The 26824-nt window shown below is 35.0% G+C and overlaps 2 protein-coding genes and 1 long non-coding RNA gene across 9 annotated transcripts in view; 1 reads left to right on the top strand and 2 right to left on the bottom strand.

Annotated features, from left to right (window-relative positions):
• The window catches only part of LOC141453154 (homeotic protein antennapedia-like), a 1160806-nt gene that overhangs the window by 549462 nt on the left and 584520 nt on the right, over positions 1-26824 (bottom strand). The gene's annotated exons all lie outside the window — the stretch shown is intronic.
• Positions 638-25064, bottom strand: LOC141452232 (uncharacterized). Of its 4 annotated transcripts, none has more exons than XM_074124156.1 (12): positions 24910-25063; positions 24593-24670; positions 24232-24351; positions 22759-22889; positions 21419-21773; positions 13354-13425; positions 12968-13060; positions 7908-7958; positions 7421-7513; positions 6363-6491; positions 4094-6148; positions 638-885 (listed from the first exon to the last, which is right to left on the bottom strand). In XM_074124156.1, the coding sequence occupies exons 1-12, from the start codon at positions 24952-24954 to the stop codon at positions 856-858; spliced, it is 3252 nt and encodes a 1083-aa protein (XP_073980257.1). In that variant the 5' UTR covers positions 24955-25063; the 3' UTR covers positions 638-855. The 4 variants fall into 4 exon arrangements, with proteins under 4 accessions (XP_073980257.1, XP_073980258.1, XP_073980261.1 ...); XM_074124157.1 differs by having other exon boundaries at positions 24232-24339; XM_074124159.1 differs by lacking the exon at positions 638-885 and adding an exon at positions 2757-2882 and having other exon boundaries at positions 24910-25064.
• Positions 10844-17994, top strand: LOC141452233 (uncharacterized). Of its 4 annotated transcripts, none has more exons than XR_012457278.1 (4): positions 10844-11069; positions 11158-11642; positions 16380-16588; positions 17534-17994. It is a non-coding gene; the product is annotated as an uncharacterized lncRNA (long non-coding RNA). The 4 variants fall into 4 exon arrangements; XR_012457275.1 differs by having other exon boundaries at positions 16380-16564; positions 17534-17990; XR_012457277.1 differs by having other exon boundaries at positions 10844-11027; positions 16380-16564; positions 17534-17988.

Raw genomic sequence — 26824 nt, 5'->3', positions numbered from 1 at the left:
TATAAAGGAGGATTTGCCCTACGTTATAAACTTTGAGAATTTACCTTTTATAGAAAAAGAGAAAAAAATTGTCAAAGTTGGGTGTTTTTCAGCGTTACGCTTTTTCGTGCACTTTTTGACGATCAACCCTTTTACAACTGTCCTATCGGACAGCTTTAACACAAGCAAAGGTCGACTTAGGCACTGCTTGGAGCCTGACTGAAGACCAAAGCAATTTTTTTTTGAAATGAAGGATTGTACTGAATGTATGAGGAAGACTCTGAGCGCCATGAGTGTCAAAGAGGCTGGAAGCGCTCTAATTTATTAAAACTAGAATAATGAAAAGCAAAATTTATAGTAATTTACAGAAAAGGGATTAGCTGAGTGGTTAGCGAATACTGTATTCCAATGCGAAGATCACTGGTTCGAATCCAGCTGCTGACCATTAGATTTTCTCTTCCTTGGAGCTTCTTATAGCTCACTGTTCGGTGACAGTGCGAAATAACATTATCCGGAGGCCGGAAGTGCACTGGAAAAGCTCTGGGCACCATTAAGCTCAGATATTGAAGCGCCACAAATACCATAAAATAATAATAATTATCGAAAAACTAAATTTACGTTTTATTTATTCAAGTATTTACCAAATAAAAAAATAAAATACAATTTTTGGACACATTGCTTTAATTAGACCGATTGTTATAATTTAAAATTTACATAATGACAAGAATAATTCTGGCACCAAAAAGTCTTCTAAAATTGGGCAATAACACAAAGACATAGTAACATTATTCAACTTCTTTCTTAATGAAATCTTTGAAAGCTTGATGATGCTGTGTAATCTTCAAGTTTCTTCTTTGACGATTTGTATTAAATTATTTATTTTTGGAGAAGGTTGCTCTCCATTTTCTACAAAAAGTATACCAAATAAATATCTGTCTTTAGACTGTAAGTTCAATGCTTTTCACTAATGTCTTCTATACAGTGTTCATTTTAAGACGGCTCAAATGCATTTCATGCTTAAACGGTTAATCTGAGCAAAAAATGGTAGAGGAAAAATTTGTTGCCCGTCACCTCTAGTTTCAGAATATGTGACTTGATTTTAGATTCCTGCCCGCATACGCGGCTGACGCGCGACCAAAAGTGAGGGTTTGCAGTTGATCCCCATTTTCATATACACAGTTTTAAAGAGTATAAAAAGTAATGAAAGAAACCGGAAACCGCAATTCGATATTTTCAAAATTAAAGGTGCTAGGCCATTTCAAAATCTGGTATTTATTAATTATATTTCAATTTTTTAACTTGTTATCAAAGTGATAGAAGACCAAGCGATAGGTCATTTTTATGTATTTTTTCATCCCCTTTCTACTGAAAATATTGACAAGGCAGTAAAGCTAGTATTTTTCTTAATATCGGGAAATAAGTCGTTTCCCGAGTGATTTTTCTAAGAAAAATCAAAAGTTAAAAGCTTTAGATGTTCTCAAGCATACACAAAATGGCTAAAAATTAATTTTACATCTGTTACAAACAAGAAGGTTTAATAATTATTTGGTAATTTTGGGAGAGTTGCGTTTAATTACCAAAAAAAGTGGAAACCTCCTGCCACATATTTAAGTGCTCAATATCTTTCATGTAAATGATTAAACTTATGCCTTAATTTACCAAATAATGAACTTTACTCAACTTGTGAAGCATGTACTGTGCCTTTAAAGGTGCCTCCTCAGATACAGAGAGCAGTTGATAACCTCCTGGCTAACTTGGCTTGCGAGTCTGAGGAGGCACCTTTCAAGACACAGCTCGTGCTGCAAAAGCTGCAAAAGTGCATTATTTGATAAATTAAGGAATAAGATTGATTCTTTACATGAAAGATATTGATCACTTAAATATGTGGCAGGAGGTTTCCAATTTTTTTGGTAAGTAACGCAACTCTCCCAAAATTACCAAATAATTATTAAACCTTCTTGTTTGTAACAGATGTAAAATTATTTTTTAGCCATTTTGTGTATGTTGGAGAACATCTAAAGCTTTTAACATTTGATTTTTCTTAGAAAAATCACTCGGAAAACGTCTTATTTCCCGATATTAAGAAAAATACTAGCTTTACTGCCTTGGCAATATTTTTAGTAGAAAGGGGATGAAAAAATACATAAAAATGACTTATCGCGTGCTCTTCTTTCTCTTTGATAACAAGTTAAAAAATTGAAATATGATTAAAATTATAAGATTTTGAAATGGCCTAGCACCTTTAATTTTAAAGATATCTAATTGCGGTTTCCGGTTTCTTTCACAACTTTTTATACTCTTTAAAACTGTTTATATGAAAATGGGGGTCAACCGAAAACCCTTACTTTTGGTCGCGCGTCAGCCGCGTATGCGGGCAGGAATCTAAAATCAAGTCACATATTCTGAAACTAGAGGTGACGGGCAACAAATTTTTCCTCTACCATTTTTTGCTCAGATTAACCGTTTAAGCATGAAATGCATCTAAGCCGTCTTAAAATGAACACCCTGTATAATATTTTATCCGCTAAATTTAAACAATATAGACTTAGTAGCTTAAGAGTTTTAAGCGAAGTTTTATGAAAAAGTCCATCGAAACAGGAGTTTGTCAGATGCTTACTTAAGATATGAGGGTTTGTTTTGCACACATTTGGATGGGATCTAGAATAGTGGCTCAATGAACATAATTGCTATAGCAGGATTTGATTAAAATCAACTCTTTGTTTTTCATTATTTATTTATTAAAAAATAATTTAATCAATAACATTTAGGTGAAGGTGGTTGCGTTCTGGATTGGCATGCTCAAGATCTAGTTTCGAGTACATGAAGTACTTTTTTCTTAGAAAGTTGGTATTCCCATGTGAAACTGTTCATTGGATAGGACACTTCAGTCAAACCTGTAAATCCTGCTTACCAGACGGTTATATTCTGAATCTGCACTCAAAGCTATTAGTGTAAGATTTAAACCTACACTCAAAGCTATAAGTGTAAGACTTAAACCTGCAATCAAAGCTTTAAGTGTAAGATTTAAACCTGCACTCAAAGCAATAAGTGTAAGATTTAAACCTACACTCAAAGCTATACGAGTAATATTTAAACCTACACTCAAAGCAATAAGTGTAAGATTTAAACCTACACTCAAAGCTATACGAGTAATATTTAAACCTACACTCAAAGCAATAAGTGTAAGACTTAAACCTGCAATCAAAGCTATACGAGTAATATTTAAACCTGTACTCAAAGCAATAAGTGTAAGATTTAAACCTACACTCAAAGCTATACGAGTAATATTTAAACCTACACTCAAAGCTATAAGTGTAAGACTTATACCTGCAATCAAAGCTATAAGAGTAAGACTTAAACCTGCAATCAAAGCTATAAGTGTAAGATTTAAACCTGCACTCAAAGCTATAAGTGTAAGATTTAAACCAGTACTAAAAGCTATAAGATTTAAACCTGGAACTAAAATATAATTTAAGATTTAAACCTGCACTCAAAGCTATGTGTAAGCTTTAAACCTGTTCTCAAAGCCATAAGTGAAAGATTTAAACCTAAACTCTACGCTACAGCTGTAAGATAGATGTATAAAATAGTGGGATTTGCAGTAAAGGTATGATTGGGTTAATGTATTTATTGTGAGAGCAACAGCGCGTGAATTGGGTAAATGGCAGAATAGTTTAAATAGTAAATAGTTATTTAAATGTAGAGCCTAGTTTTATTTTTGTTTTATATATTCAACTGTACAGTTGTTATTCACTTATTTTCCTAATAAAAGCCAGCTTTGAAAAGAGAACATCTAACTTGAAGTTAAGGCGCTAGTAATCAAAGAAGGTGACGCAACAGAACAGGGTGGGAGGCAGAATGAGCGCTATAGTGACAAAAATTAAGGTCTTTTTCTTTCCAAAAATCGTCAATAATTGCTATGCAGGTTTTGTTAATTATTTAGTCAATAAGCTGGTTATTTTTAGTGCAGTAATTACATAATAGTGGTTGCTAAATTAATTACAAAATAAGTCGTAAGATGTTTACAATTGCGACGACGTTTAATAAAATTTATTTATATAGACTAACTTTTTAAAACATATAAATATATAAGATGCGATAAAAACCTACTTACAATCTCATTAATATTTTTAGTTTGTCCATTATTATTGCTTTTGGCGTTTTTAATCGGTAGTTTACTTTGATTAATATCAACTTTAGAAGAATGTCCTTCCGCTTTGAAAACTGATTCAATGTAACTATTTTCCTTTGAGGATTTTGTTTTAATTTCATTTGATGGCGATTTGCTAGCATTTTCCCTTTCACGGGTTCCCCATTTATCGGACATAATCGTAAGCCTCGCGTTGTTTATGAATGACGGGGGCGTACTGTTCTGCTCTTTTAAATTTGCTCGTCTCTTAGCTTGGAATTCGGCTAATGTCATAGATTTTAGCGGGTGACCAGCTTTAGCATTTGGTGCCGAAAATTTATTCCATTTTTTCCACCAATCTTTGTCGTCATTGGCTAGCCCCTTATTTGCCTTTGGTTCTTGGGTATTTGTCGGAGACTCAGATTTTGTTACTTTAGTTCCTTCATTTGGCCTAACTAATGGCTTAAATACTGGAATTTTTTTTTCAACAATTCGTTCGATTAAGGTGCTTTTAACTGAGATTGACTTCGATTTATTGTCGTGTTCTATTCTAGCCGGCACTGATTTGGCTGAACTTATTTGTCTGGAGTATGGAGAACTAGGCGTACTCACCGACAACTTCCTAATACCACTTGCCTGTGAAGGAGTTGTACTTACCTTTTCTTCAACTAGGCTCGCTATTTGGCTCTGTTGATTCAGTAGTAAACTGGTCGCAATGGTGGACTTCAAAGGTGGCTTTCTAGTCAAAGAATCCCTTCTAAGGGTGTATTTATTTTTAGCTGTACGTTCTACATTATTGTCTGATAGTTTTCTCTCGGATGTTGTAGAAGTGGCAGGGCTTATATGGACTGGTTTTCTAGACGGTGGCCTCTCCATAGTACGACCGCGTAAATTTGTAGAAGTTTTTGCTAAATCTTTCTGTGAGCGCAACTTTGGTATCATAGATGCTGCTGGTGACTTTGTTGTTGTTGGATTAGTAGATGATTTCGGCCGGCATTGGCTTTTTGACGGAGTTTTCTTTAAATTACTGGATGCAGTGAAAGATCGGCGCTCTTTAGAAGACTTTAGGTAATCGAATTTGGTTTTAACATTTGTAATTATGTCCTTATTTTCAGCTGATGCTGATTTCAAATCGATTTTATTTTCTTTCATTTGATCAGCAAACAAGTCCATAATTAACGTAGGTTTTCTGTTAATATGTAAACGATATAACATTTTCGTTTTTGATACCACTGCCGTGTTGGAAACGGTTGACGAGCGACTAGACTTTTGCTGGGACAATTTCCTTCTTAATCGAGCATAGTTTCTGCCTCCTCTTTTAAATGAATTAGAATCACTACCACCCGATACACTTAGCGTTCGACCGCCTGAAGATCTTATTGTTTCACTTGATCTCTCATTCGTAATATCGCCTAACATTGGTAAATGTGTGAACTGTTCAGTGAGACTTGCTCCGTTTTTTTCACCCTGAATCTTTTTCAATTTATGGCTATGGTCACTAGAACTTATTCTTAGCCTATCCTCAATCGTTAAGTGAGTTCCAACCACAGTTTTTGCACTGGATTCATTCTTTGCAAACTTAATAACAGTCTTTTTGAGTAGACTGTTTCGGCCCAAAGATGTTTCTTCACTACGAAGGGATTTCTCTACGGTGGTAACCGTCAAATTATCGTCAACGTCAGAAACATTATTGCAGGAAAGAGCATTTAATGTAGCAAATATTACAGCGTTATCGTTATCCACTTGGGAAACTAAAGATTTTTTTATATTCTCTTTAATGCCAACTTGAGGGACTCCTTCTCCTTCGGATAACGCCGTGATTACTGTTTCTCGCACCCATCTCCGTTTCTTCGCCTCCTCAATTCTCTTTTTCTCTTCTTCTCGTTTTAATTTCATAGCAATTTCTTCGCGCAAAGCCACTATTTCTTTTATTCGTTTCTCTGGTTGGTTTGTTTTTTGTTCGGCAGCCATAGCAATGGCACGATCACTGTTTGTATGAGGCGAACGAAGCGAAGGCACTTGTCTTTCCCTGGTGGCACACTGAAAAATAAATACAATTTTTTTTTTTTCTTTAATCATTTTAATGTTTATTTGCGTCAATCATTTATATAAAAATTTCATACTTTTCTAAACAGTAAAATTTGTTAGGAACCTCACTTACAATTAATTGGTCTGATTGTTCTGAGAGATTTCTTATTTTATGTCGGTTATTTTGGAAACACTAACACTAATTATTTAAAGTATCAGATCTTACGCGCTTCTTATAATTTGGAATGTCTTCGCCCTGACTTTTACTTCCCTGAGTTGTAGGAGTTCCATCCTTGGAAGCTGGATGCTCTATCGTATCATCTTCTTCTAGATCATCCCCTTTTAGGGACTTTTCCTAAAATAGATTACAAGGTATGAAAAATTAAACATTGCAAACGAGAGGTATCATTTTCGCTCTCTTCTCTTCTCCCCTCACTTACACACACACACTCTCTCTCACTGTATACTATATGTATATCGTGTATGTATACACACAGGCGAATAAAACCGATGAAATTCATAAATTTTCAGGTTGTCGTTCACAAACTTTGTGCTGTTTTCCAAAAAGGAGATTTCTGAAAGGAACCTCAAATGTTTCACATTTGTTTATTTATTTGGCAACTGCATTGAATGCACAATAAGCGAAAGAGATGAGAGATAAGGAAATTGTGCAAATACACATGCATGCATACATGTATATCTATATGCACATACGTATACACACACGCATATGAATGTGCGTGCACCCAGAGACATGTACTCATATCACTCCACTGAGTGAACGATGACCATCCAGTGATGGAAGCCGTTAGTTCCGTCAGGTTGGCAAGCTTACGCAGCCGCCATCCTAGGAGATCGGCGTTATGTTTGAGATGGTCGCGTGGCCACCGCCGCTTTAGACTGCCCTGTGGAAGGCAGTGTTTCAGTGGATCAGATGACTGTTTAGTTTTGAGTGGAGTTTTCTGTATCGAGATTGTGCTATTTCAGAGACGAGAGGAATATTTAGATCAGAGTGTATAGTATGATTGGAGACGTAGAAGGGAGCGTTAACTATTGTTCTTAGAATTTTAGACTGTAAGGTTTGAAGCCGTTTGATGTTGGATTTTTTGGCGCTTCCGAAGAGTTGTATTCCGTACGCCCATATTGAGGCAAGCAGAGCGGTATATAGTTTTCTTTTGTTCGTCAGGGTCAATTTAGAACGTTTGTCGAGTTGTAATTTTAACATTGCCTTGGCACTGGGAAGAATCGGATCCACTCCATGAAAGGACATAATGCAAGAATTACCATTTCGGTCCTCCTCCTTTTAAAGGAATCTCTTTCCTCTGGGATAGTACGCTTTTCGTGCCCATCTTCGGAATCACTGCAACAGCTACTGCCCTGTTGAATAAAGTAAAAGTAAAGTAATTGCCTATTTTTTCAGGAGGGCTTTACGTCCCAACTGTCAATTAGGTGTCGTTGATGGAGGCGACTAGCAAACGTACTTTACTGTAAATTTCTTTTATTAACCATTACATAAGATCCAAGGACTAAGGGACTAAGATCGGGAATCGAACCCAGTACCTCAATAAATACAGGTCCCTGAAGAATAATTGTCATTACCAACGCTGAAGGTTTATTCTAGTATCCACTGGTTTAAGGTATCATTTTTGTTTTTCGCTAACTTAAAATAAATTTAACGATCTCTTTTCTTTGCATTCAGTTTGAGAATCAATTAATAGTTTTTTAATTAAGTTTAAAAATTGCATAAGTTGCATCATAATAATTCACTTACTGGTTTTGACTTCAAATGTATTCCCTCTTTAGAATTTTGTGAAACTGGTGACTGTAAATATCAAAATAATGGAATTATTCTTCTCTTTTATATTCATAAAATGAAGTTGTAGTAAAACATTGAAAAAGAGAAAAATTGTTGGAAATATGTATTAGAAAAAAATTAATCTTCAAACCAAGGTTTTTCAGATGTAATTCGAATAGATTTTCAAAATCAGAAAGATTTATCTTGAAGATTTTCTGCTACTTAAAGCTGTTGGAAGTTCATTCTAAAAAAGGCTTTTTAGTGATTGGGTAAAATCTGAACGAGATTCAACTTCTGTGGAACAAAACTTATGTTATGTAAGGGACTCGCTTTTTAAGTCAATAATATTGTCTGGGCTAGCGACTGCAAAGATTAATAATTATTGTGGAGCTTTATTTGTAAACTTAATGTTTAAAATTATTTTTTGTAAAGCTTCTTTACATTTTCCTAATGTGATATCTATTTCATTTTCTTTACCCTGAGTTTTAATTTAAATTTAAATATTTGTGTTTTCTGTTGAATGTGACACAGCGCTAAGAATTTTGAGATTTATTGCACTTCCTCTGCTGGCGCCAACCAATATTAAAGCGCCTCCTCTAGTCCTAGTTATCCTGGAAAAATCTCAGGATCTGAGAGGGATTTCGCTCTTCAGCACCTGGTAGTTTCCAAGGTATCTGAGAACCCTTTTGGGTAATGGCGATGCTGTCAATCAGGAAGTGAAATGCCTTCTCGTTCCAGACAAATCTAGTCAAAAATGGTTCTTCAGGAAACATTCTCTTTACTCAGACCTAGGACATTTAACATTTTTTTCGGTTAAAAATTGCTCAGACAGATCTTTGTCTACCTCAGACCAGATCCAGAGCGTATCTCTGTAGATCACTTCTCGAACAAATCATTCGTCTATACCGCGGCCAAACTCTAGATTCCACAAAAGAGTTTTGGCATCTTGCCTCACCATCTCATTCCTCTCCACGCAAACCTTCTATCGGCACCTAAATTAGGGTAACCTGCATTACCTCTGCCAAAATTGTTGACCATCTTCAAGCTGATAACACAGATCAGCGCTTTGGTAGCAGCAGCCATGAATCTTTAAGATTTCTAAGTTTAAAAGTATTATTAAGAAAATTTTTCAAAATTGATGAATCAGCCGGAAGCTCAAATGTTATATTTATAGAGAATCTAAGGCTAGAACTTATCAGGTAGGAGCTTTTAAACAAAGTAGAACTGCACTTGAAAGTTATTTTCTCGAATGAATTATTGGAATGTGGCTCATATGATTTTTATTGCATCTTTTCCCTTATAACATACGAGGTGTGTTCAAAAAGTAACGGGAATTTTTAAATTTCGCGGGTTTGGAGAGTCTGATTGTAAAATTTTTTTTTTATTATGTTGGTACACATGCCCCTGAAGTACGATAAAATTTTCAGTAATATTCATTGTTTACTTCTTAAGTGGCAGCCGTTAAGGTTAGACGTGTTTTTCGAGCTTGGCGATTTTTGTTTGTTAAAAAAAATGGATCAAAGAATTTGTATTAAATTTTGCGTAAAAAATGAAATAAAGTGTGTGAAATGTTAATAAAGGCATATGGTGAGTCTGCTATGAGTAAAACAAGGATTTACGAGTGGTATAAGCGTTTCCAAGATGGCCGCGAAAACGTTGAAGATGACGAACGACCTGGACGTCCAAGCACATCAACAACCGATGAAAACGTGAAAAAAGTGAAAGAAATGGTTATGAACGATCGCCGAATCACAATCAGAGAAGTCGCTGATGATGTTGCCATATCAATTGGCTCATGCCATGAAATTTTTTCGGATGTTTTGGGTATGAAACGTGTGGCAGCAAAATTTGTTCCAAAATTGTTGAATTTCGAACAAAAACAGCGGAGAATGGAAGTTGCTCAAGAGTCACTCAATGAAGTCGACAACGATGCGGATCTACTGAAACGTGTTATAACAGGTGACGAAACATGGGTTTACGGATATGATGTCGAAACTAAGGCTCAATCGTCCCAGTGGAGGCATTCTGGATCGCCAAGACCGAAAAAAGGCTCGACAAGTGCGGTCGAATGTGAAGGTTATGCTCACTGTGTTCTTCGATTTTAATGGCATAGTGCATCATGAATTCTTGCCACAAGGTCAAACAATCAATAAGGAGTACTACCTACAAGTTCAACGCCGTTTGCGTGAAGCAATCCGAAAAAAACGCCCGGATTTGTGGCAAAACAATTCATGGATTTTGCACCACGATAATGCACCTGCTCACACTTCATTGCTTGTTCGTGAATTTTTGGCCAAAAACAAAACTTTAACGATGCCCCAACCTCCATATTCGCCAGACATGGCTCCATGTGACTTTTTTCTATTTCCAAACATAAAGAGAACATTAAAAGGCCGTCGTTTTACAAGCATAGATGACATTAAAAGCGAATCGCTGAAAGAGCTGAAAGCTATCACAAAGATCGAGTTTCAGAAGTGTTTCGAGGATTGGAAAAAGCGCTGGCACAAGTGTATTGTATGCGAAGGGGACTACTTTGAAGGCGACAATATTAATGTAGATGAATAAATAAATATTTTTTTCAAAAAACGAAAATTCCCGTTACTTTTTGAACACACCTCGTATTGTGCTCTTATGGGAGCCAACAACATAAATAATAATAAGCTAACTTCTCGATAATCTTCGAAGGTTGCTAAGGTAGTTCTAATTATTGTGCCCGACGAACATTTTTAAATATTTAACCAAAAATATACCTTTGGAATAGAAAATGTGTAATATTATTTTCAAACTGAATGAAGTCGTCAAATTAGTTATTTTTCTTTAACAATCATAATTAAATAATTATTAATGTAGCGCAGAGAGAAATATTCTTCTAAACACCTGATATAAATTATTCTAGTATTGAATTTGTTGTTTAACTAGGTTAATTTTTAATTATATTATTTAAATTTTGTATGTAATACAAGTAAAAATATAAAAGTAAAAAAGGATAATTTAACTGCAAATCATGCACAAATCAATAAAGGTCCTCAATGAATATTTGTGAAATGGAACGAAGAAAATTTTTTGAAAATTTTCATTATACTATTTGTAAACTAGGTAAATAATAATAATTAAAGATTAATTACAAAGTATTCCAAGGTAACGCTCAAAAAATAATGTTTTACTTTTTAGTAAAGATATTCATAATTATATTGTAACCATTCAAAGTAAAAATATTATTCTCCAGAAATGAAGTTAGTTGATGTTCAGAAGTTTGGGTAAAGTAGTTTTGTGAACTTGAATACAAAAGGATGCCGATTTTGTGATTCTTCTAGATCAAGGATATTCAACCTTCGGTCCACGGCAGTATGAAGCGTCCATTCAGAGCTTTTTGGGCTATGGAAAATATGTTCTATTTCTATATCAACGAAGGTTGAGTGTGACTTTTCTAGATAAAGAGCTGGCAAGTTGTTCTCTTATATTTTGTGAATATTTTAAAGAAGTGTGTATTTTTAAAGGATTTAGATATGAAACATTGTACTGTTTTGAGTTGTAACTTCTTCACTAAGTTGTATATTATAAACTCGTATAAGATAAATTTAATATTGATGTTATTCCAATACTGTTATACTCCTGAGTTAAAGAAAACCAAATTTTTCAACAATCTAGCTCATAGGTGACCCCAGATATAGATAGAATTGATCTCAGAAATTGTCCAGGCTTTCTTACCAGGTAAAATAATTATAAATAATTTTTAAAAAAATCTATTACAATATATGAATAATATCGCTTACATAAAGAGACTGATATTCTTCAAGCAAGGATTGTCCGTGACCCATAAATTACAAAACAAAACAAAGCAAAAATTAACGAGCACTCAAACAATTTGACTTAAACATAGTAATTTAATACAATTTTGGAAATAAACACAAAAATTTAATATTTTACTAGAAAATTGGTTAAAATTTATAACAATGCTATAACCTGCTGCGCCAGTGTTTTGTACCTAATTTACATATGTAGCGTATAAGCGTCATGTGATGGCCATTATTATTGTTGAATATAATTTAGTTCTTTTTTAATTCTAAAGAAATAAATTCTAAGGAATTTTTTCAAAGAATAGAAAATTTTAAGAAGAAAATTGGTAGAAGTTCCGGGACTATTTAGTTTTATTGTTTTCTGTGTTCTTTTTAACTGAACAAAATCCATGGCTTCTGAGATAACTTATTAAATTCAGGAGATACCAATTTAATAGATTTTTAATTCTCAAATCTTATCATTACCAACTCTTTCTTTTTCCTGAAAATGCGAATCCTACGTTTTCCCACATAATCCATTTTCAGGCTATTTCTCAGGATAGAAACTTTCTACCGCAAAGTGAATCTCGTGATAGTAAATTTAGCATTCATCACGGTACCTGTCTTTTTACAAGACAATGCTTATAAAATACTTAGCCTTAACGTTATACTTTAATTGAGAGATATATCAACTTAATAGTGGGATGTTACAATTGTGATACATTTCCATGCAAACAATTTGATATCAATTCAATGTTTTAGCTTACAAAATATAACTTCTTTTGAAGAATTCCATTAATTTTTTTAATTAAAAAAATTTGTGGAGATTGGAAATTCTTCCAAAAATATTGAGGTTATTCAACTATTCAGGTAACAGAACAGCAAAGTGTAAACTTCCTTATTATTTTCTCTCCTTAGGTAAGGCATGTAACGCGATAATGCCAAATTTTCTATTTCAAAAGGATTCCGTAAATATCAGTTTTTGTAGTCCACTAAGTTCGAAAAAGTGTCATTAGTGTCAGTGAGTTATTTGGGAGAAAAAGATCTCAATAATTTTAAAATTGCTAGAAGCTGAAAGTTCAAAGATCATTTGGATATTAAGATTTAAGGGTCTCAAGTGAGGAAGAATTGTGGACTTCAGCTTGTGAAGGGGTTTTAGAACATGAGTTTACTCGCTTATTGTAATCTCAAATTCATCTGAAAAGAAATATTTTGTTATGATTTAGTTTGTAATATAATAATTGTAGCACTAGTTCTTACTTTTATATCATAATGTTTTTCCTCTCCAAAGTTTTGAGAGTGAACCAATTGGCTATGTTTGGTCCATTGGATGAGATCATCCTCCGATCCTTTCTGAAATAGCACTTCACAAATCATTTATTGAAAGTAGTAAAATAGTAAGGTAGTGTCTATTTTTTCAGGTGGACTTTAACGTCCAGCTATCAAATATGTAAATATATTATTACAAAGTTCTCAATAATAAACATTAAATAAAATCCAAGGCCTAGACCGGGAATCGAACCCAGTACCACAATATATTTTATCTTTACAGGTCGAGACTCTAACCGCTCGGCTACCGTGGTGCCTCATTTATTGAATGTATTTAATTAAATATTTCATTTTAACTAAAAGAAATAGACATTTACCTCATCTTTAAATAATCTACATCCAACACATTCTCGTGGAGGTGATTGATAATCTCGACTTACACATGTCTCCTAAAAAATTTAAATTTTTTTAGGTTAAATACGAAACTCGTTTTCTTTAAAAAAAATATGAAATAATGATCTGATGTGGACATGTAAATTTGCAGATTATGGATATCCCTATAATTGGAATAAAAATGTCACATTAAGCTTTAAAAAGTTGCAATTTGCTGTCTTCCCAAAACTTTTAACCTGATAATTAGAACATATTGTGCAATTAGACAAATTTAGTTTTTATAATTATTATTGATCCACTAATTTAAAATAACTGCCACTGATTCAAGTTTCTAACGAATGGTAACTATTTCAGCAAAGTAATAAAATTCCGTTATTTTAATAATTATGACTTACGTCCACATTACGTCCTGGCCAACCAAAATTAAAGAACATGTTCTCATTTTCCTTGTGTACATACTTTTATTTACGATAAAATCGCGCAAAAACAAAAATTTTGTCTCAATATATTTTCAAACCCAAAATATATTTTAACAAAACTCATGTGTTGATTTGCAGAATTGTTTCCAGCGATACTTATTCTGTTATTTATTAGCCAGAAAACTTTATTTATTAAAAAAAGCTTAATAATTTGCTAAAATAAATATAAAATTTTGGGTTAACGGGTAAAAAATAAGTTTCCACACGTTTTGTTTTTCGTGATCGGTTTTGGGCGCAGAAAATGATTCCATGGGTAAGCAAATATCCAAAACTTGCTAAGAAAAGAAAAAGAAAACACGTGTGGACGGTGATATCTATCACCCAGCTCTGCAAATCTTACCTCAATTTAAGTTCCACACTTTTAAAATTTAAGGAACCATCTTTCCAGAAGTTTTAAGAAATTGTGGAGTGGACGACGAAGTGGATAATATATCTGTACTTCGGAGGGAAAAGGCACCATGTCCATTTTTTCGATTTTCAGATTTTGGCATCATTTTACAAATTTTTTGTTTCTCTTTCTACAGGTGTAAAGCACTATGTCCTACGTTTACTATTAAGCGATTTATGTATTTTTAAAAAGCACTATGATACTTCATTGCTTAAGGGTAAAAGGCACTACATGGGCATAAATTTTTTCACATTGGAGATCAAAATAAAATATTTTAAAATATGGGAGGTTAAGTGGCCATACCAACTATAATAATTATGGTTAAGAAGTACAGGAAAGAGTATAACCGGAAAAGTGGAACAAAAAATGAATTTGGAAAAATATCTTCATTTGGCTCCCCTGTAAAATTTACTTTTTGTGACATGGTGCCTTTTCCCTCCGAGGTACAGATATATAAAACAAAAGAATTTCTATTGTTACAGACGGTTCCAAGATGGCTTAGCCGAGATTATCAATGGTGAGAGATTTTCATTGAAGGGTCGGCTAATCTAAAGAATAGCTCCCCGGAGGTGTGGCCTGTTTATTTTTAGGGGGTGGGAAGTACAGCGCACCTACCGGTGAGATTTTAAACTACTTCCCGCCAATGAACTGTTTTGGATTGTGCGAATTTCGTAACTCTTATGTTTCGCGTGCATGCGCAGTACACTTACTGCATAGTAACTGCTTCCTGTTTAATGTATTAATAGTTCCCGCGAGTGCCCTGTTTGTGACCTGAGGTGCCTTTTTTTTGTAACTTTATGAGTATGAGCGTTTTAAATTTGCAGTTTTTTTTAAAATTAAAGCATGATTGTAGTGTGAGTGAGGTTGGAGTAATGAATGTTACAAAATTTTGTTCGATTTTCTGGAGGGAGTTCGACAAGTATACCCTCCTTTTGTGTTGTTCTGGGTAATTATTGTAATGAATCTTGTGACACAAATTAAAAAATTGAGGGTGATTAGGTAGGTTAGGAGGGGGTATGGGGGGCGAAGCCCCATTAAGAAAAAATCAGGGGGTGTGGGGGGCGGAGCCCCCCATTAAGAAATAAATAAATCAGGGGGTGTTTAAATAGAAATATCAATCCTAAATAAATAATTCGAAGTGATTCTGATTCGCTGTTACCATATAACCCGCTAGATTTAAGTGTAAATATAAAATAAAGAAATAGTTTTATATTTATATTTGAATATGGCGGGTTCTATAGTAACAGCGAATCAGAATCACTTCGAATTAGGCCACACCTCTGGGGAGCTATTCTTAAGATTTACCGAAGGGTCTCCCAGGGTGGCATTTTTTTCCATGAAAATCTATACGCTTCTGCCAGGAGCGGCTCTATCTTGTGTAGCGCCCGTGTGCAATGAAACCCTGGCGCCCCTAGGCCTGACCCCCCCCCCCCCCCGCGGTTATAACTATTAACTTTGCCGTCGTAACAAGAAAGTTAATTTTAAGTTGAACAAAATGGTCGAAAAAGGAGCCGCTCGCGTTTGACACCGCCGCACTACCGGCGCCGCGCTGTCTGGCCGCTTCTAAACTTTAAATACGTGAAATAAGGTTTATTTTGAGTTGAAACAAAATGTTCGAAAAAGAAGCCGCCCATAGGGCGCTCGCGTTTGATAACTGCCGCCACCGCGCTGGCTGGCCGCTTCTGTCATATCATTGTTGTACCATGATGGTCCAAGACGATGCTCTTAGCTGTCTCAGGGAGCGCCGCGGCGCCCCCTGAGAAGGCGGCGCCCGTGTGCATTGCACACCCTGCACTATAGGTTAAGCCGCCCCTGGCTTCTGCGGACAACCTGACTGTACTAAAAGAATTGTTAGCTTTTAAAAATAACTAATACATTGTTCTGGAATAAAGAGAGTCACTGACGCAGCTCTCTCGGCGTAATATAGCCTTTGAGTGGCTATAGAGTAAGCTGATATTAAAGGAAAGAATGCTGCTGGGGATGTGGCAATAACTCCAATCATTGGTACAGAATCTGCTTTAGAAATCATCAAGGACAAGAACGAGTATCACAAATCAATTGATGATCAATTAATAAGGAAATTATTAGAAATAAATGTAAAAAATAAATATAAGAATTAATGAACTAGGTTTGTGTTTTACAGCTCATGAGAAAACGTTCAAAGCAGAAGCTGGAAGCGAGACGGCCTTTTCTTCGCTTCTCGGGAATAAGATGAACCATGAGTTCTATAAGCTTTGTCTGTTTCACATCCATGTTCATCCGCGGAGATTGATTCATCAGTTAGGTGTAGAGAAAAAATCCGAAGGAATAAGAAAGGACGAACCCTAGGTCAGTTTTCCGACAACAGCCACGGTCAGTTTTTGCATGCTCCTGTATGCTTAATTCTATTAAATCCACTCAAATCTTAAATTTTGCCCGATTTTTTGATATTTTGAAATCTTTCCTTTCTTTACTCTCTTTATTTAATTTACAACTGCCCATTGGCAACCAGTATCTGAATATTGTTTGAGTAAAATATACAGGGTGAACCAGTAAGTATTGTCCATAAGCCTACTGTGTATAGTACATATAAAGTGGAGTTCAATGACGTATTGGCCAACTTCATATTTTCCTCTGTTCTTGAGTGACGTCACTTTTAAGTTTTTTTCTAAAATCATTACTTTTTTCCAATAAAAATGTTATTACTCAGAAAGTTTTAGTCCGAATTCGATTCTGATGACTCGGTTTGAAACACAACACAGATAAATTTGCTAAAAATTGATACCATTTCGAAGCATAAGTTATTCTCTAATCAGCCTCAATCTTCCTCCGAATGCTGGAAAAATAAAAGTTACCGAAATTTTTAAGAAAACTCATTTGGCTCTTATGTGATCATTATCAGACCCAGGTGCTGGCACTTTTTATTAAAGTTTCCTTGCCTAATGGGCTTTCAAACTGTATATCATTTTCCAGGATTCCTTTTATCTTCGTATGAGAAATTACGTTTGTTTTACCAGAAAACGTGTTCACGAGCACTCAACATTGTTATGGTACAATAGAAAATTTTGAAACCAAGTCTAATAGATAAGGGAAGTTTATTTGTAAGACACCTTGTTGAATTGGTTAATACCTAATTCAGATAGAACGATTATCTGTTAGTGGGTTCAAAGGGTTGTTAAGACATTCACATTTTTTTCTTTTTTAACAGGGTAGTTGTGTGTGAAATTGTAATTTGGAGTAAATACAAATATATGATTTTTTTTTTATAAAAGTAGTACTTGTTCAAAATATTTCCTAACATTTTCTTAAATATTTCAGAGTTTGGATTTATTTATTTGAAAGGCTTATGGACATTTACTTACTGGCTCACCCTGTGTAAATAAAAATAAATTGGAAGAATTGAATGAGGGCCATCATGAGTCAGCTCACTCAAGTTATTAATGAAGTGATTTCAAAGGATACCATTCTTTATTATGCGATCAGGAGATCACGAGGCCATCGAAGTTTCATCCTTCGGGAAGGATTTGAGGGAAGAGAAGTTTGGAGCAGGTTGCGTTAAGAAGGGGGATTGAATTGTTGGATATAAATGCTCAATTAGCGGAACCAGGGTTTGAGGATATATGAAGATGAGACAAATGGATCGGATGGTAATAACGGGTGGTGAATTATGGGATAGCATTAACGGTTTACGAATATATTGAAATGTTGGAAGCGTTTAATTTATTTTGACATTACTTTAAAATTCTATCGTATTATTTGAAATTAGATTCTATAAATAGAGAAATCGTTAATTCCACATTGTACGAACTCCTACATTATTTCAATTATAGGAAAAATGTGTATATTCAACTAAATTTCGGGCCTGGGTTCAAGTTTAACATACATAATTAATAAACTGTTCATTGTACACTTTATGATACGTGGGCTTTTCATAATTCTGGACTTCTTTGCAGAAACTTGCTGGTACCTATTAAACGCATTTTGTTCCGAACTACGCAGCGAATTTACTTTTCTTTAATTTGCATTAAATTTAATTTACTTTTAGTGGACCCCCACACTAGACTTAAAAGAACAGAACTAAATTGACGCTATCGACTACTTAAAAGACTCTTAGACGATAGATCAAAACTCTCTCTGGACAGAAAAAGACTGATTTATACTTCTATTTTGAAACCCATCTGGGCGTATGGAATAGAACTGTGGGGTTCAACCAAACGCTCCAATATCCAAAGGATTCAATCTCTTCAATCTAAAATACTTCGAACTATTGCAAACGCTCCATTTTTTGACTCCAACCTGGCTATACACACTGACCTTAACATTCCTTTTGTCACCCAAGTTGCTAAAAACACGATACAGAAAACTCCACTTCAACCTGCAATCTCATATAAAATCCTCCAGCTCAAAATCTTTCTTCTAGGACTCTTCCTGACTACTCGACAAGACGTCTTAAAGGACAGTGGCCTCGTGATCTCCTCTCAAGTGAAGAGAGTGACTAACCATGTAATGTTTTGGAGTGTTTCCATTGGGTAACTTTTCCACTCGTTGCCTTATCATTTATAACTTTATTACATCATTGTTACTTATAGCGCTGATTGTAGCACAATAAACGCAAAAAGAAAAATATTTAGTGGTTGTAGGGGCCTTGGTAAAGTCCATCCTATCAGAACGAGCCCTCTAATAGCAAATAACCAGTTCAATACAAAAGAAAAAATAGAGATTATTCTCAAAAAGCAGTTTCGCGTGAATTTTTTTAAGTTCTTCATTGAATGAAACATTCTGGTCTACTTATTTTGGTTTTGTAATAAACTCTAGAGATTGTAAAGTTGAAATTCGCTAAAATATTTATTCTCTTCGCTAGCTATGGTTCCCTCTTTTTATTATTATTATTTTATTATTATTTTTTTTAAACGGCTGAAATTTCCCGAGCTGCAATAAATAAAGATGCCAGAGTAATAAATCAAGAGAGAAGATGGAGCAGGGTAGACTTCTCTTATCAAGCGGCAGCAGGCCCAACTATCTAGCCCTAACCCTCGGAGTCTGTGTACTTCCACCAGCAACCGGAACTCCACCCACCTGTCTACTCACAAACAAGCTTCACATTCAACCTAGTCCTATTAGGCTAAGTCAAATTAATATGCGCCATAACTTCTTCAAACCATATCGCTGGCTGGTTAGTCACTCTTTCCTGTTTCCTCTAATGGTCCGGATCAGACACATACATTGTTCAGTCTAGATTGTTTAGACATGGGGGTATAACAATGAAAATTATAATTTGTTGACAAATTGGATGCAAAGTTATTTTATAGACATCGCTTCTTATTAAAATTATAGTCACCATCTAAATTTTATATCTATATATATATATATTGAGAGGGACCAGCCAATGCTGGAACTCTCTAGAGGTTGGAAAGAAGTTTAGGAAATAGGTAAAAGGTCGCGGGGCCAACGTCGTTTCAGGCGTCGTGGAGGACTGTCGGGATGGGTTGTTATGGATAAGGCTTGTACTGTGGGTTAGGCTATTATGGAAATTAAGGAAGCGAGAATGGATTAGGTCATTGACAAAAGGGGATATTGAGGTCTGTATGGAGGGTTAAATTGGATACATAATAACGAGCGTTGGACGATATACCAAAGGACTTTATATTGAAAGGATTGGATTCTTTGGATGCTGGAAGGTTTCGGAGAGCCCCACAGCTCAGCTCCGTAGGTCCAGATGGGGTCTTAGTAGTGTCTTGTATAGAGTCAGTTTGTTCTGTACGTTTATGGCTGATCTCCGCCCTAGCAGTCTTCGTAGTTGTCCGTATCGTCTATGGAGTTCTTGTCTTTTCAGTCTAGTGTGCGGGTTAGTCGACTGTCTAAATACAGTTCTAGGTAGCGTACTTGTGTGGAGGTCGGTATTTCTCTGTTGTGCATGAGTAGGGGGGGGGCAAGTTTGTCTACGTAACGTGAATGTTATCTGTTGGCATTTGTCTCCGTTTAGTCTAATTCTCCATATTTTGCACCAAGAGGAAATGAGGTCAAGGTGTTCTTGGACAAATGAGGAGGCTTCAGAAGGGTTGGGATTTGAGGATAATATTGCGGTATCGTCTGCATAAGTTGTTATTAAGGTATTGTGGGTGCGTGGGGATGTCAGCAGTTTACACTAGATATAGGACTGAGGATATAACACTAGAATCTTCCTCAGCATCAGAGAATTCGATGCCATCTAATTTTGAAGTAGCGATCTGTCAAATAGGATTGAAGGATTTGGTAATAAGGAGTGGGAAGGAACTACTTCAGCTTACCATCTAAATAAGCTATAAAGTACACAATGACATAAATTATTAGTTCTTAGGAAAGGTCCAAATCTTTTGCTACCGACTTCAATCAGTCTTTTAGCATGCCTTCGTGCGCGTCAAACATGGAAAAAGAAGACGAGCACCACAAAAACTCCTTAAGTATCTGGGACGGAGCACTTCTTTTAGGAAAAGATTTTATCTTTTTAGGGAGTGGCCACCTCTCTTTCAGGGGTTCCCAGTCTGCTAGCTTTCCAAACTCTGGGGATTTCTTTTGAAAGCATAGATGGTTAGCCAGAGTGGAGCTAGGTTAATGATAGTATAGACTTCTTTAATTGAATGCCAATTTTTAAAGGCAGCTTGTTCTTCATTGTATTTAGGGATGCACATTTGAGAAAGCGTCGAGTGCGTGACATTGGCGGAGAGTCTCCATGCTTTCTGAAGATTCAGGGTAATCACCAATCCACTAGAGAGGAAATTACCCTTCAAAGAATACACTTCAGGAAGCTTGCAGAAAAATTAGATGCTGCAGAGTCTCATCTAGAGCACATTAAATCTAACATAACGTCGCAGTGCAGAATACCCTGGCGTTACAAATTAGTCATTTTCTGTTTTTAATTAAGGATTATTCTTTAAGCTTTGTATTTTTAATGCTTATTAGAGTTCTTTTGTTTTGGTTTAAGGACATTTGTTCGAGTGAAGCGCATTGATCAATCCTACAAAATTATGATCGTAATTTATTTTTACGATGAGTTTTTAATTGATTTCCTAGTAAGTTTTTAAATTTATTCATGGCAAAATTTTTGGAAAATAAAAGTTCTATAGAACTATATAGTTTATAAACGCTTTAAACATAACTTATACAATGCAAGTTTCTTTTGCAATTATTATACGGCTTAGGACAGAAGATTATTTGCAGCTTTACCTTGTTAGCCATGCAGAATAAACAAAATGGCAGATCGGCATACTTCAATAGTTCCAGAGTTGTACCTTCGCTGGGCAGATCTTTTGCAGAATCTCTAGCAAGCGTTTCCCAAGTTGATTTTATCAACATTATTCTAAATTTACCGCATGAAATTGCCATTAATTTGCTAGATTTATTAGACATATTGTTCATTTCAAAATTGCAACACTTCTTCATTGGTAATAGACTAGGGTTATAGCCTCCTGTGGGGAACAGTGATGTATCCGGATTTATGTCTACAAAGTGCCAAAAGCTTGGTACCGTAGGCATTTCAATATTTTTTAAAATGTTCATTTTCGGTAAATCCAAATTATACCTGTTAAAATAAAGTAAAGATCTTAGTTCTTGAAAAAATATTTTTAATATTATTATTATTATTTTGATTTCTAAAGTGCACTTTGAAATCTGCGATTTCTTTTTGACGTGAATACGTCCTTAAATTTGCTATCATATGGAGGCAATCCAAAAAACCTAATGATAACAAAATCGGGGTATACAGTTTGGCATTATAGTTTCGAATCTATCCTCTACATCCAAAATTAAATTAGAACACTGGGTAGCTAAAGGATCAAAGAATTCATTACGGTAAGCGAGGACTGTGACGCATCGCGCGCGGTGGAGGGGGGAAGCGCCGCCATTTTGAGATGATTTTGCTGCGTATCGAGATTTGCAATTTATATAACTTTTGACTCGGAGAAGCTAAGATGTTCGTTTAAGTTTTAATCGTCAGCTGTCGTCACCATCTATCGATTGTGTATAAAACATTAGTGTAAAATAGTGACAGTGAACATAATAAGGTGTTAGAATAAAAAAGGTATCATCATAAATATATCATTTCGGCCTATACGCGTCGAAAAGCCAAAACGAAATACAGAGATCGAATACGGTTGGAAAGGGCTTCTCAAGAACAATTAAATGGTAATAATAAAACACCATATGACCGAGACAAGCTGTGCCGGGAACGTAAAAGAATGAATGCGGCCGAGCGGATCAACGACGGTGTCGGTACATCTGCAGCTGGGGCGGTTGAAATTTTGCAAGTGGATGATGAAATCGCTTCTACATCGACAACGGACTAGATCTAGGCATAGATTGTGCTCGATCGTCGATTTGTTTCCTTGATTTCATCCTAAATACATAAATAAAAATATTTTATATAAAAAATATAACCCGTTACGTAAACGTATTCACGTACAACACACGGCCGTGTCCATGACACAGCCACAGTTTTTTATTTATAACAACCTGTAACTTACTTCTAAAATAAGTGTTAAATAATGCATTATTCTTTATGTTATTACCTTGAAAAATTTTTCTGTAAAGCCAATCGCTTGTCCCTATTTGTTACTTTTCTGCGGTAAAATTTTTTTATTTGGGATTTAGGAACTTCACTGTTGGCGGGAATGATGTATTGATCAGATTCATTCACCAGCTGGCAAATTAAAAAAAAGATACTTTTGAATTAATATACTTATGAATTAATCTATAATTTCAAATATTTGATAAAATATTCACTTCTAAAGCAAAAGATAGAAATGCTTTAATTTTATTTTCTCTTGCTGCAAAAAAATAAGGATCTATTGCGAACAAGAATTGAGTCCCTTAAATTAAAAAAAACAAACAAATGTTTAAACGGTTAGGATATAGACTGAAGGCTGCTAATAGAAGGCCTATTGACGCAGTTTACGAATAGTAGCTAGATATTTGAGATTACAGATAAAACGTACCATTTTTCTGATGATTGCTGATGCACAGATGATTGGTAATAATCTGAAATGATCGGATGAGTGTATCGGGTAATTTAATGAGAGGTATACAAAGATTTGAGATAACTTTATGACAAAACGGGACTTAACAGTTTCAGTCTCAATTAATTTTGAGCTGCGCTCAGTGATTCAGCGAGGTACTGTTAAAGAGCAAGACCATGCGAACTAGGACAAAGGTCTTCAAGAATTTTGACAAATCAAATTGGAGATATACGGCTAAATAATGTAGAATTATGAGAATAATATCAAATTTGTCTTCACAGTTCATATTTTTTTGGAAAAAGAAGATTTTAAGTTCTTTCCTATAAAGCTAATCACAATTTTGAAAATAAATTAGTGTGAACTATGCTGGTACAGATAGTGTGGGGTTGTTGAAGAAGAAGTAAACCACAAAGGGAGTAACCAGAATCTCGAAAACGAAAAGTCGCAGCAAGCTAATTTTGGTAGAAATACTTCGTCTAGAAGTAAGACATTATTTAAAACATTAATTTTGGCCCAAGTAAAGCGCGACCACATCAGAAGTCAATGGCGCCGGGAATCTTCTGTCATTAACTTTTCAGCCTCCGTACACTGTTCATTCTATGCCGGATAATTAGCTGCAACAGGCTCCTATTAAGGAGAAAATTTAAGAAAAAGACTTGATACGGACTTGAATCTGAGCCCAAACCTGGCAACTCAATATGGTTGCCCTTAGAACCAAAGTTTCTCAACCAATTTGTAGCTTAGCCTGACATTTTTTCTCAAAGTTTTACTTGAATTGTTATTTTATGATTTACAGTATGAAATAAAAGAAGCAAGACATCGTGTGAACTCGGATAAACTCGATTGTATTTACAGTGGACATATTTTTTTTTATTATAAGTCGAAATATATTTTTAATTTTAAGATTTTTAGCCCTGTTATTAATTCCCCCCCCCCAAAGTTATGTTATTATAATCAGTTAAAACGTAAAGCAAAAAGAACAAAATATTTAAGGAAAAAATAATGTCACAATGTTTATTTACTCACCATACTTCGTTTAACAATGTTGCTAATATGCTGTATTTTCGATCTAAGTGGCCATGGGTTTGCAAACTTTCCAGCTCTTCGCTTTGCACTTTTTTTGTGCACAGCTGACTGCAATGCATACTGCATATACAGTTTCAGTAAGCGAAATAATAGGTAACTTAGTGCTAAATAAATGTGAATATTAAACGTTATCTTTAACATAATAATAAATAGTTACAACACTTAACGTTGAATAATATGAATGTTAACAGCTAATTGAAGGAAGAAATTCTTTAAGTCATGATTTGGATAAAAAAAAAAAAAAAAAAAAAGACGCAAGAGATTAGAACAAAATAGTATTAAAATTGTTTGCATGAATTACCTTTTTGCGTTCCACTGGCGTAACGTAAATGTAAATAGTTTTATTGGACAGTGTAGGCGGAGTCAGATTGTTACTTGCCTATCAAAAAAATAAATAATTAAACACTCTAAATTTCAGGCAAAAACAAAAAGCAGTATGGAATTGCCTAAGAATCGTCACAAAAAACTGCCAATTAATTTCGGCTACATTCTTTTTCATTCATTCTGAGCAAGAACATTTTGTGCAGTTCAAGTAATTCGTAAATAGAAATCACAATGCCCAAATAATGGCAGATCGCCATTAGTATAAATGGACTCTACTTTGTACAAGTTACTTACCATTACTTCTTTGTAATCTTCGTAAATAGATATGATATCACCCATTCTAAGCTAGCGCAACTAATAGTGATTATATTTTTACTTCCCTCTAATCTATTTTAATTAAATGATTATACATAAATGTTATTATTTTTTACAACAGAATTTAGCCTTTTTTTCATTTCCATGTAAACTACATAATAAGCAATTTTCGAAATTAATATTGGTCACTTAAACATTAGTTTTAGGAAAACATTTTCCCAGATGAAGCGAGATACATTGAAATATATTTTACGAATCATAAAGTACTCGATAGTATTTGTAATTGAGGGAAGAGTCTTTTAATTATCTATTTTCTCGTATTGATAAAGTAAAAATTAACAAATCAGAACTTAGAAGTATGTGACAATCTTAACTTTTTTGCAGATTAGCCAGAGATATAATAATTAATGTTTATTTATTATTGATTACGACACTATTGCTATTTTTGATTATTTTACTGTTTATTATTTAATTTTTATTTTCAAAGATTGATCTTATTTTTTTGTTATAAAGTTGAGAATGATATGCCAATTGGCAGGTAATGTGCATTTCGCTTTTATGACAGCATTCCATAATTCTATAATTCTGGTGACTGAATTACGTTCTAGGTTCAGATGGTTGGTGTCGATGATAGTGTTAAAAGAACACGAGCTGATTGGGTTGACTGAGATAGTTGGGTGAAAAATTACGGTTAAAACGTAGTCTGATCATAGTTGTAAAAAACCTTCTACTTTCAGTGAGTATTCCTCTAGTCTTGCGGCTAGTCTTTAAACATTGCAAGACAGATAAAAGGGTGCATCTGTATCAGCATAGCATTAATTTAAAATTACTTTTTTCTTTTTTTGAATTTATTTTGTTATTTACAATCTGTATAATACACTAAACAATAAGTGAATAGGGAGATAGAAGTATAGAGGCGTGAAAGGCAGGAGGAAAGAAACTGCCCAGCGGCAGCACTTTCTACAGGATATTAATTTTAGGCCTTCAGACTGCGAGGAAGTCGCGGGGCCACTGGCGATTCAGTCGGCGAGAAGGATTGTCAGGAATGTCAGAGGAGGCGAGAGACTGTACTAGAGGATTGGAGCAAGTGGAGAGAGCAGTATGGAATTTTTGATATTTAGTCTTGGCTAATTGGTGTACGAAGGGGATTTTGAGGTCGTTCTGAAGAGTGAGGTTAGTCACCGTAGAAAGGAGCGTTAACTATCTGTCAGTGGAGTTTTGATTGAAATGTCTGTACAGTCCGTATGTTTGTAGGTTTGGCTGAACCCCACAGCTCTAGTCCGTAAGTCCACATTGGTTTGAGGATAGTACTGTATATTAATCGTTTGAGTTCAATAGGTAATTTGGAGCGTCGTCCAAGAAGTCTGTAAAGTAGTTTCGCACGTTTTGTCATTGCTTGTCTTTTAAGTCTAGAGTGTGGGTCCCACGTGAGTCTCTTGTCTATGTAGAGCCCAAGGTAGCGCACCAGATCTGTATAAGGAAGAGGATTGCTGTTGAAGAGGACAGGTGGACAGGAGCCCCGCCGGAGAGTAAATGTGGCGTGCTGGCATTTCTGTGAGTTCATTTTAATCCGCCACTTCTTGGCCCAGGATTCTATTTTATGTAAGTGTGTCTGTAATTTGTACGAAGCTGATGTAGGATGTGTACTTGTGGCTAGTATGGCTGTGTCGTCTGCATATGTACAGAGTAGTGTAGAGGGTTGTACAAGTATGTCTGATGTGTATACTTGTAGAGAATGAGGCCAAGTATACTCCCCTGCGGCACCCCCGCCCTCACTGTGGAGAATTAAAATTACTAAATTTGTAATTTTAACCTTTTTTTTTAATGAAATACTCTTGTTTTCAACGAAATGGGGGTTGCTTTGTCATGAAAAAGTATTCATAAAATTTAATAT

The sequence above is a fragment of the Rhodnius prolixus genome, unplaced genomic scaffold (assembly GCF_049639745.1).
Source record: "Rhodnius prolixus isolate KJV_2025 unplaced genomic scaffold, Rpr scaffold_3, whole genome shotgun sequence".
Lineage (NCBI taxonomy): Eukaryota > Metazoa > Arthropoda > Insecta > Hemiptera > Reduviidae > Rhodnius > Rhodnius prolixus.
This window is presented reverse-complemented; position numbering and strand designations above follow the sequence as displayed.

Coding starts and splice junctions, on each gene's coding strand:
- LOC141452232 (XM_074124156.1), bottom strand. CDS start 24,954: ATGGGTGATATCATATCTATTTACGAAGATTACAAAGAAGTAATG. Junction 21,774..22,758: donor TTACAGAAAAATTTTTCAAG/GTAATAACATAA, acceptor TTATTTTAACAG/GTATAATTTGGATTTACCGA. Junction 6,149..6,362: donor TTCCAAATTATAAGAAGCGC/GTAAGATCTGAT, acceptor TTTATTTTTCAG/TGTGCCACCAGGGAAAGACA.